The 12,421-nt window shown below is 30.5% G+C and overlaps 1 protein-coding gene across 9 annotated transcripts in view; it reads left to right on the top strand.

Annotated features, from left to right (window-relative positions):
- LOC132725688 (protein polybromo-1-like) overlaps positions 1-12,421 on the top strand; it is a gene marked incomplete at its 3' end in the record, with an annotated part of 41,566 nt that overhangs the window by 2,130 nt on the left and 27,015 nt on the right. For 7 of the 9 annotated variants that reach the window (XM_060710872.1, XM_060710868.1, XM_060710869.1 and 4 more), the window contains 9 exon segments: positions 145-210; positions 3,164-3,211; positions 8,699-8,863; positions 9,332-9,463; positions 9,881-10,053; positions 10,530-10,662; positions 10,925-11,092; positions 11,512-11,726; positions 12,051-12,093. In XM_060710872.1, coding sequence (XP_060566855.1) covers positions 169-210; positions 3,164-3,211; positions 8,699-8,863; positions 9,332-9,463; positions 9,881-10,053; positions 10,530-10,662; positions 10,925-11,092; positions 11,512-11,726; positions 12,051-12,093 — 1,119 coding nt within the window. 9 annotated transcript variants of the gene reach the window in all.

Consider the following 12,421-nt stretch of genomic DNA (forward strand, 5'->3'; position numbering starts at 1 on the left):
CTTGGGGTTTTTAAATTTAAAACATTAACCACTCAGCCATGCTGCCTCTTATGATGTCATGCTGTAAGCGGTGGGAGAATTTTGACCTGTTAATACTGAAGTAGTAATTATATAACTGTATCATGAGATATTTTCCCTTCCCAGAATTCTTGCTTGCTACAGAAGGTGATGAGAGAGAAAAAGAAAGAATTGGAAAAGTTTGGATATAAGGTAAGTTATATCATAACTTTATTATTTTCATGATGTACTTTGACAAGCTTTTTTTCTCTCCACCTCTAGTATATCATGAAGATACTAACTTGATATGGTTTTCATGGGTTTTTTGTTTGGTTTCATGTTAAACAATAAGACTGTGATGGGCTTTATACTAGTCTGTATGCTGGGTTTTCATGGATTGTTGATAGGGGACAAATATTTTTTTATCAAATAGACTTGAAACCCTTGTGCTAGGTGTATGGTGGTAGGAGGCTTGTGCCTACTGTATAAACTACATGTTAGTCACTGGTAGAGATGAGTCATGTAGTTTCACTTCTTAGTAAAAGTTGTGTTAATAAAAGCTTCTTATACATGCTCTACTTAATGAGTGCTTTACATTAGATATAAATGTAGTTTGCTTTATTTATAAGCAAGTGTTTTTTAAAAAAATGCATTAAGTTAATTTCAAAAAGTAATGCAGCTTCTTTAATTAGCAATGCTGATAATGATAATTGTAGAATTTTTATACAGCTTTCAATTATCATAGACTAAGGTAATGGACTCATGATGATGTTTGGCTATCTTTTTTAAGAGTTGATAGTAACATTCTTTTGATCACAGAAGCTATATAATTGATCATTAGTATAATAGAATATAATCTATTATAAATCGATTTTCAACATAGTTGTGAATAGTTAAATACATCAACTGTTTTTCGTAAAATGTTAAGGTAGTTTATGGTATTTTTTTTCTGCAGATTATCAGGAAATAAGTTAGGATATCAGTCAAATCATAAACCATTTTGCTTGTATGTCTAGTTTATTCCTAAATACATATACTCATACCATATTGTCAGTTGTTTAAACAGATTTTAAAATTGTTAAAGAGTCCAGTTTAAATGAAGCTCTGTGTATTTTGAATTGTATAATAAAAAAAAACTGTACGTAACATTTGATTTGACTGAAAGTTTTGTTTCTGTTTTATGGGTCCAATACCTTTTAAGTTTAAATAAGATCACCTCTGTAGAAACATTTTTCACCTAAGTATATTTAACAAATAGTAAGTTTATAGCTGGTTATAAAGTTTGAATGTAGCACAGTGTAGTGTGTATTGGTGTTTAAATGTTAAGGTTTGATGTTTTGTGGCATATTACTGAGATTGTGTATGATTTCTTTATGATTGTGTCTCAACAACATGAATGATGTCAGTAAAGTAATGATGTATATTTTAATTGTTGTGTTTAAAGAAAAAGTGGTTATGCTGATTATTAAATTGATAAATTTAGTTGTGTGAGCGTACAATCATGAATGTAATGCAAAAAAAGGTAAAGGAAATAAGGGAAAAAAAACAAAAAACAAATATCAATATTTGAATTACTTGTATATTATGATACTGTTATGTCAGGGTCATATCTTGTTTTATTTAGATATTATTAGTCCCCTACCGGTTTACCGGAGGGGACTTTAGGTTTACCCTCCGTCCGTCTGTCCGTCTGTCCGTCCGTCAGTCCGTCCGTCCACAAAACTGGATCCCGCGATAACGCAAAAAGTACTGAAAATATTTTAATGAAACTTGATATATGGATAGCTGGCAGTATGGAGATTATGCACGTCTTTTTCTTTTCTTCCTAAGTTGAAAATTCTGGTTGCTATGGCAACAAATAGACTGAAAATATGGCAAATTTTACACATAATCTGGATCCCGCGATTACGCAAAAAGTACTGAAAATATTTTAATGAAACTTGATATATGGATAGCTGGCAGTATGGAGATTATGCACGTCTTTTTCTTTTCTTCCTAAGTTGAAAATTCTGGTTGCTATGGCAACAAATAGACTGAAAATATGGCAAATTTTACACATAATCTGGATCCCGCGATTACGCAAAAAGTACTGAAAATATTTTTATGAAACTTGATATATGGATAGATGGCAGTATGGAGATTATGCACGTCTTTTTCTTTTCTTCCTATGTTGAAAATTCTGGTTGCTATGGCAACAAATAGACTGAAAAATATGGCAAATTTTACAAATAACCTGGATCCAGTGATAACACAAAAAGTACTGAAAATATATGTTTATGAAACTTGACATATGGGTAGATGGCAGTATGGAAATTATGCACATCCTTTCCTTATCTTCCTATGTTGAAAATTCTGGTTGCTATGGCAACAAATAGACTGAATTTCAAGATTTCTGATTCTAGTTTTTAAGTTTTTTTCACTATAAGTTCTTTATTTCTTAAAGTATTTTCTTTCAAACTTTAAATATAAGTTGCTTGTCATCAACCACATCATATGTGACAAGGTTTACAACTCTAGCACAAAATTTATCAGAATTACCTCCCTTGAACTTAAAATTTTCATGAAAAAAACATTGTTTTTTTTAATAACTTCTTTTTCTGAATGTATCTACTTCAAACTTCATATAAATGTTTCTTATTATCACTCAACATTTGTGAGTGTTCAATACTCTAGCAAGACTATTTCCAGAATTATGCCCCTTTTGAACTTAAACTTTTTTTTGAGAAATTGGTAATTTTTACTCCAACTTCTTCAATCATGATAGGATTTTAAAAATGTTATATTTTGATAACAGGGATGTTTAAAAAATAACTTTAGAGTGTCCTTCAGTCTGTCTGTCTGAACATAAAAACTGTTTCCTGTGATCACTTTTAAAGAACTTTTTCAAGAAATTAGGAACCTAAGTGAATGGCCAATGGCCCTTCAAAATGTTGCTTGGGCTCTTACCGGTAGGGGACTTATGGATTGCTTGCAATACTATGATAATTGCTTGTTAAAGTTTGTTTTATACCTTTAGGTGCATATGTTAACAAGAATTGCCACTTGTAGCGAAGTTTAGTTTTAACAATTAAGAATTTATAAGTTTACATTTTGTGTATGCTGCTTGTATAAAAAGTATAATTATTAAGTTTTATAAAATATTCATACTGTAATAAATCCTCTATAGGAAATGTCCATACCGGAATTAGGCATCCATTTTGAATTTCCTATGTTGGTGAGTAGAAGAAAGGGAGATAAATCTTATTTTTACCGCTTCTTGATGTGTTTTTAGTTGCTTTTTTGTAATAAAAACTGTTGATTATTTTCTCACCTTATTATTTTTGGACTCTGTAACGATCCACAGTGGCATTGTACTTTTTAGTTTTATTCCTTTATACAGATAGATAGAGAATATTGTTTACCTCCCTTTGGTAGAAAATGGTACAGTTTATACCCTGTATAAAGCATGGGAAATATATTGGAATTTAGTTATCATATAAGGTTTAAATAAATGAAACATTCATCTGTCTAAAACCATGACTGGGATAGACAGAGAAAAAAATTAATTTAAAGAAACATACATTGATTGTTTATTTTATATAAACTATGTAGATGTGATTTTATACACTATTGACCAACATATGATTTTAAAAAGCCATTGAATCATGAATCAAGATTGTTAAAAAAAATACTAAGTGATAAATTTTATTTGTAAGTGTCATTTGTGTGCATTGTTTTTTTTTTCAAAATTAAGACACATATTGTAGCTAAATGCATTAAAGCCCCTAATCTTGTTATTGAAACAGATTATTGTATCTATTTAAATATGAATAATTTCTTAAGAATGATTTAAAAAAAAAACAACAAAAAAAACCCCAATTATTTGGTGATTGATATTAAGTTGAAATTACTGGAAATATTGTTTGGACTATTATCATTACTACTGAAGGGAGGTAATTTGTGTAGTAAACCTATTTTATGACTATATGTATATTATGACAGTGTTTTAGTAAGTAACAAATGATACAGGAATGTTGATATGGTGTTGTATTGGTGAATGATATGCATGTATGTATGTTGTATTCTATATATAGAATTTTATATACAAAAATAAACAGTTCTAAAAAACCAGAAGAGTAGAAGGATATGAATAGTATCTTTTTCTGTGGGACAAAAATAGATAACTGTTGCCTAAAATTTTCTGATATTTTGTTGGAAAGATGACATAACAGTAGCAAGGGTTTTAGTTCATTAGAAACGTTTATAGATGTGTTAATGGATATAAAAAAGGGGATTACATTGTAGGTATATATGTGGTTTCTGGCAGAAATTTTGGTTTTTCATTTAAGTCAAGTTTTTAATCATTATAGATTAAGATACAAAATTAAACATAATGTATTTAGAAAATGCTTATTTATATGAAACTATATATAAGTTTCAGTTGAAAGTTTGCTTTGAATTATTCTCTTTATTTGGGCGTCCATGGCTCAGTGGTCAAGTTCATTGATTTCAAACCACTTGCCACAGCTGTGGGTTCAAATCTGTCCATTCTTTTATGTGAGGAAGCTATCAAGCTTGCTTATGGAATGTTGGTGGTTTTACTCAGGTGCCTGCTGATGCATGAAATAATGCATGGACAGTAGCTGAGGTCTTTTGTCAACCAGTTAAGATGGAAAGTCACCAAAAAAAAAAAATATATATATAAATTGTATTGCAGCAAACATTACTGATTAAGTTGTGAAGATAGTAAGATTGTGATAACTGTTCATTTACTTATACATGTACATGTATTTACTTGCACCTCTATGTAGCAGATTTGATTACTTACTATTGTTATTCCTTTATTTATGAGATCTATGCAGATAACTAAAGGGATATGGATAGTTCTGTATAAGCTGATGCTTGGTAATGCCTGAGGCATAAAGTATCCTGGTTTTTCTTTTTAATTTGACAGACTGAATGTGACTAGATATGATACAGATGTACATAAATGTACTAAATAAAGGCAGCAACATGTATAATGCAGTTTATAAATGTTCAGTGGGATAAACTGTGTATGAATGACTTGTGTTGAATATAATATTGTTGTTGTTATTGTTGCATGTTTTAAGAACCAGGATGAACCACATGTAAGCTTTGATATTTTCTGTGTGTGTCTGTTTATCTGTCTGTCTGTGTGCACTATCAAACTTATCATTATGATTTTAATATATATTTTTGTAACTGCTTCTTTACACGATCACTTTTGTAATATGTAATAATGTACTAAAATGACATAATGCCTAGTTTTGTTACACATTTTTGTGCTCTAAGAAATTGGGATTTAGTTTTGTACTGAAAGGAACAATGGGATACAGGGCATAAGAATTTTAAATAACTTCTTGTGTTTCTTTTGTGTTTAAAACATGATAAAACTTTAATTGGGTTGAGTAATCATTTGAAATCGATATGTAGAAAAGGCGTTTGAGGAAACAATAACTTTTGCTACTCCAGATGACTTCTCTGCTTCAATGGTTTGTTAATCTGTATTATACTGTTGCTTATTTACAAAATAGATTTGATCTGTTTTGGTGATGAAAATATTTATTGATAATTAGATCATAGATGAGTTCAGTATGATTAAGGAACACAACAGTAATTAATTTTGTCTACAATAGGTTTCATGAATTCTTATGGTGTTAATGTAAAGTTTTTGCCCGAAGGGTTATACTGTGTTATTGAAGCTTAAATACAGATTGCTTAGAGTGAACACTATATTAATATTTTACACTAATACTGAACTAGAAGCAGTTACAGAATTTATATACCTTACTAAATGATAATATATATATTTGTAAACAGAAAATGTTTCATATACAATGACTAATCATTAACTTATTTTCTGGTTTGTATTTTATTGAATCTCTTAAATAGGCAATGTATAAAAGTTTATAAAATTTAATATATAGTAAAAGATGACATGTGTTGTATGAACACCTTCCTTAATTAATATTTGAAATAATCGGTCTAAGTTACATGATTTTATTTCTTTTATGGAAATTGAGAAGTTAGTTTAATGATTATTGAATCCTGTAATCTTGAGTCTATTCATTGAAAACATTATTTTATTGAAATAACATATGGTTTATTATAGATCAAATACTCATTCAGATACATGTATATATTTGGTATTTTTGTGCATTTTGCATTAACATGAGAACATGAAAAAAAACACAAATTAGAAATTTTATTTAATGTTTGGTAAATTACTCCTGTTTGTCTATTGAACTATGATGTTGAATGTGTAGTCATTAACAATGATTAACAAAAATATTTTATAATTATAGCATATATAGGAAAACTGACATTTCTTACTCTATGATTGGTTTTTGATAAGTTAGCTTTTAAACTTGATTAAAATTGGAAATACATGTAGATTTTTTCCAGATTCTTTATTTTACATGATTGTTTCTATTTGAACATGTTTTATCATGACCTACTCACTCATCAGTGTTGGTCCCAGCATTGGCTAGCCCTTTTTGTGTCGCCTTGAAAAAGGCAACATATAGGGGTTACTTTTGTCGGCGGCTTCGTTGTCGGTGTCGTCGTCGTTGTCGGCGTCCCCTAAAGCTTGTCCGGAGCATAAGTCAGTCATTATAAGTCGGATTGACTTCAAACTTGGTATGCATGCTTCTCATAATGACCCGAAGTGCAGTGCACAAGAACCGGTACTCTGTACTTCTTATTTTATGAGTTATTGCCCTTTGTTTATTTTCATACTTTACTTTTGTCCGGGCCATTTCTCCTGAAGTATAATATCTATGGACTTGAAACTTCAAAGGATGATAGATCTCATTAAGAAAAAGTGCAGTGCACAAGAACTGGTACTCTGCATTTCCTATTTTTTGAGTTATTGCCCTTTGTTAATTATCATACTTTATTTTTTGTCCAGGCCTTTTCTCCTAAAGTATAAAAGCTATGGACATGAAACTTCATAGGATGATAGATCTCATTAAGAAGAAGTGCAATGCCCAAGAACTGGTACTCTGCATTTCTTATTTTTTGAGTTATTGCCCTTTGTTAATTTTCATACTTTATTTTTGTCCGGGCCATTTATAAAAGCTTTAGACTTGAAACTTAATAGGATGATAGATCTTATTGATAAGAAGTGCAGTGCACAGAAACTGCTGATCTGCATTTCTTATTTTTTGAGTTATTGCCCTTTGTTAATTTTCATACTTTATTTTTGTCCAGGCCATTTCTCATAAATTATAAAAGCTTTAGACTTGAAACTTGATAGGATGATAGATCTTATCGATAAGAAGTGCAGTGCACAGAAACTGCTGATCTGCATTTCTTATTTTTTGAGTTATTGCCCTTTGTTGATTTTCAAATTTCAATTTTGTCTTTGCCATTTCTCTTAAACTATATTGTTCACAAGGCGACACATCCAACTCGCGGAGTTCTAGTTTGGTTTTAAATACTATCAAAACAATTTTATTGAACCATTATATGTGGAGGCACCTTTGTGAATTCTATCCGCCACATCCATTTTCAAGTGAAAAGGCCAAGGTCACTGTGACCTGTTATAAAAACCCCCATAAAACTGGCCATTAAATCCAAGTGCATTGACTGAGGAAATTTTAACTTTGTATGTACATGCTCCATGATAAGTCCTACCTGCCATAGGTTTTTTTTGGGTCAAAAGGTCAAATGTCAAAATGACATAATATTATCTTATTAATTATCTAGCACTGAAAACAAAGTGAAGAGTCAACTTTTGTTTTACTTCTGCTTATACAAATGTGAGTGGGATAAGTATACTTAGTTTCTAAAGCTTGTGAATTCAAGGCAATGCTTATACATCTCACTTAATTAGAAGTGTTGCCTAGAAACCTTGATTCTTTCTAATAATTCTGTTGGAATTACTCCATAGGACCCATGCTCTGGTTTCAGTTTAATCCTTTAGTTTTTCATATAAGTAAGTGTATAATGATTTGTATTTGTAATTGTGTAACAATAATATTGTTGGTTATTATGACTAAAATTTTATAAGCTTGATTGAACATTATATTTTATCAGAAATCTTTCAGCATTTTTGCTTCAATGGCTGCTTTTCTGTAGTTTATAATGATATATAGAAATATTGACTATATAACCTTTACCCTGCTGGCACTGAATATGATCACTAATTAGCCTTTACTCTGACATATATATAGCGAGTCTGGCCTGTACTACATGTATATAGCTAACCTAGCCTGTACGTCCATGCAATCTGACCAGCCTGAATAACTTTCAAGTTTACGTCTTTATATCCCTAAAATTGATAATGGAGAGCTCAGAAATGTAGAGTTGGACAAGTCTGCTTAAGATACTCAGCAGGTTAAGGGTAAAGGTTGGGAATTGTTGAATGTATGTGTAATACATGTAGATAAACAATAGAGACTGTGGTGATTTTCTGTGGTATTATTTGGCTTTTTTACTTATTCAGTAAAAAAAACTTCCCATTTATTTGTTGAAATGTAAATTTTGATTTAATTACCAAATAAATATTGCATTTAGGAGAAAAAGATTTTTTTTCTTCTGAAGTAATTAATACTTGAATAATTGAATATCAAAAATAAGAAATAGTATGTAAAATTGTGAATTGGTCCTACCATGTTCCCATTTGTAAACAATAAATATATGTTTGAGAGTTTTTACATGTATAATTTTTATATAACACCAATTTCTATTTTTACAGAAATCCTATGATGAGGATGTGGCCAGTAAAAAGATAAAAAAGAGTTTGACACCAGTGGTGGAACTTGAAAAGAAACGTGGACCACCAAAGAAGTCTACATTTGATGCTGATGAACTTCTCAGAAAGAGATTAATGTCATTGTATAAATCAGTGTATGATTATGCTGTAAGTTCTACTTTCCTATTACAGGATGATACAATTTTGTTGTAAAGATTATGTGGTTCAAATTGACTTTAGAGCTAAGTGTTTGTAGTAAATTGGAAATAAGTAATGTTGGGTTGCTTTGTTGGGAGAGCATTAAAGTGACTCTGAATCATACAGAAACTATGTCTCAGTGACAATTTGGCTGAGGAAATAATTTCTAAAATATTAGTTTTTTTTGCTTGGAATTCCAGGAGAAGTAGTTATTAAGATGTGAAGACACAGGTAATTCCATGAACACTAGCTTGTCAGTACCATATAATGAGTATTATGGCCTAGCAGTCCATCTTTCTAAGAGTGTAAACTTGTGCTAAAAATAATGATGCGGTTTAAGTCTCTTTTTAACTATTAACTTTGAAGTCTCGTACAATTACATTAGGTTTGTTTTGTAGCTGATCGTGACTGATATGTTGTTGTTGTTGTCTGTTTTAGGATAGCACAGGTAGATTGTTACGTCAGATATTTATGTATCTACCATCAAAGAAGGATTATCCTGACTATTATAAGGTTATAACAGATCCTATTGACCTTAGTATAATTGAAGGCAAGATCAAAGGAAATAAGGTAAGACGTCCAATACATATGTACAAGAAAATGATTTAGTCTTATACAATGTTTATGATATTCCACTTATTTTCATAGCTGGTTTGGGTAGGTAAATTATGGAATTGTCTTTAGTGCAAAATTCCAAGTCATAACAGAAACTCGAATACACTTAACTATTGGCTATGTCCATTTAGTTCAATATATAAAAGCAACATACCTGAGGATTATTAAATTTGATTCTGACCTGGTTCGTTATTTTTTGGCAAATGTTCTGTAACTCTATTCCGGAACAATCTGAAAAAATAGCTAATATAACAGATATATGGCTGAAATATTCTTACTAAATCATACTTAAGCCTTAAATTTCAGAGAATAGTTGTTGACCATGGGAGACTAAAGGATAAGTTATGTAGAATGTTGTTTTATATGTTTCAGTATCCATCAGAATATAACCTGATGTCAGACTTTGACCTGATGTTTAAGAATGCTCGACATTATAATGAGGAAGGTTCCCAGGTTTATACGGATGCTATCACCCTGGAGAAGGCTCTCAAAGCTAAATGGCGAGTTATAAACCAAGCTGCTGGTACACCTAGACCAGGCAAATCGTAAGTTGATGTGTTATTGTTCTATAGATGTTTGTTCTTATTTATGTTGGTCACTTTTGTAAAGTAATCTTTCATCCAAAGATGTTGAAAAAAAAAAGATTTTTGTCTTAAATTGAATTTTTTTTAAATTATCTTATTATACAATGCGACATTGAGCTTGTATCATGGAGAAGATTGTTTTGCTATTATTTGTAGAAGTTCAGTATATAGGAAAAACCTACTGTAAATTGTTGTGCCCCATTAGTTCTTGAATAATTTGTGGAAATGTTGAAATATATATGTAGAATATATATTTAGGAATTAAGTGATACCTTAGAAATTGCTTAAAGCCTTGTGTAGAATCTTTCTGATTATTAATGAAAAAAGGAAATTGTCAGTATGTTGGTTAAGAAATCTTATTTATACTTCAAAGTAAGATTAGATTTGCTAGAGAAGCTCAAAATATATAAATATATAATTTTATATCTTGTTTACAGGAAGACACGTAAAGGTCCTGCACCAACAACTTTGGCATCAAGACTTCAAGAACTTTACGAATCAATCAGAGATTATCAAGATACAAGGGGAAGAACTCTGTCAAGTCCATTCATGAAAGTTCCAGCAAAGACTGTAAGTACTGTAGATATTTTTCTCCATTTATCCTTTAGTTGTTGATTCTTTGCTGAAACTAGCGACAACATATAGTCTTCTTTTGTTTTTGTATCATCAACTAATTGATTCTTTAAGATTCTCTCTTCAATATGATTTTTTGAACAGTATTGAAGAATTAAATTTGGAGACTTTATTTTTTGAAAAGTGACTTTATAACTTGGTGTTATGTTGCTTGCTAATTAATTGTTGTAAACTTAATGACTAATTGTTCATATTTAAGGATTACCCGGACTATTATGAAGTAATTAAGAAGCCGATGGACATGTCAAGTATATCTCAGAAGATGTTGTTAAAACGTTATGAGTCCATGGAGGATATGGTTGCTGACTTTGTTCAAATGTTTGACAACGCATGTAAATATAATGAGCCGGATTCTCTCATATATAAGGTAATGTCAGCATTTATTAGCAAGTTTTTATACATAGTTTGGCTAATGTCTTTGCCATCCACATTTCCAGTTTCTTCTCCTTTACCTGTTTTATTTCATTTCTGTATCTTCAACTAGCTATCTATTTCATTCTTTGCCATACAAATTTCATATATAATATCCCTGTATCTAAATTTTCTGTTTATATGGAGAAATATTTACATTTACTCTGTGAATGACCTTATTTACCTTTAATTACAATTTCAACAGTTGTTGTCATATTAGAAATATTAGTGTTTTTAGAAAGCCTAAATTCTTTATTTTAAAGTAAAAATGTGTGTAAATTTTTGCCACTTAACATATTCTATTTTCCCTATCCCAGGAAAGTAATCAAAGATGAAATATTTACATATTTAACATATTCCTTCACCTGATTTCAGGATGCCCTGACATTACAAAGGGTGTGTCTAGAAAAGAAGGTGGAGCTAAGTGATGATTTCACCAATGAGGTTCCTGATGTGCGAGCAGTTGTACAGGAAATGATGACAAATCTATTTATAGCTACATACAACCATCAGGACGAGGAAGGGAGATGTTACTCGGACTCATTCTCAGAATTACCAGAACGAGATCCAGGAATGGACCCTAATGCTGAGTACATATCTACATTAATTCATACTCTTGATTCAAAATAGTCACTTACTCATATTCAATGTTTAAAAATAAAGAAATAGTTTCTGTTTATAATAAAATCTTTCTATTGGTCTTACTGGTGTAGCCTCTATTTTATATGTTTTTGCCAACTTTTTTAAGCTCCCTTGTATAGTAAATGTCTTACAGCAAAGTGTAGAATAAACAGTTCACCGGTTACTGACTTATATTTACCATTAATGTTAAAATACATAATAGATGTTAAGTTGTAATTTTATTGCAATGATAATAAAAAGAAGATATGAATCATGATTATATTTGTTTTCAGGAGGCCACTGTCTTTTGACAAGATAAAGAGAAACCTAGATAGAGTAAGATATATATTTCTGGCATTTTAACTTCATTTTGAGTAATGGAGAATGAAGTTGAGACTGAAGATGAAAGTTTTTATAATATTTTTACAGTATACTGTGTACTGTTTCTGTATGTATAAGACTTATTCAAATAATCAAAGTAACAAGAATAATAATAAACAATCTTAACCAGATTGGTGGTTCATCCCATGTGGCAGTAACTGAACATTGATTATACACAGAATGGTATCTGGGATTTTCCTTTACCATTATAGCCAGTCACCATATGACTTAAACAGTTCTTTACTGTTACTTAGATTAAAACAAAGCCAACAAAAGAAGAAAA

This window comes from Ruditapes philippinarum, unplaced genomic scaffold, assembly GCF_026571515.1.
Source record: "Ruditapes philippinarum isolate M1 unplaced genomic scaffold, ASM2657151v2 ctg1379_1_1_1_1, whole genome shotgun sequence".
Lineage (NCBI taxonomy): Eukaryota > Metazoa > Mollusca > Bivalvia > Venerida > Veneridae > Ruditapes > Ruditapes philippinarum.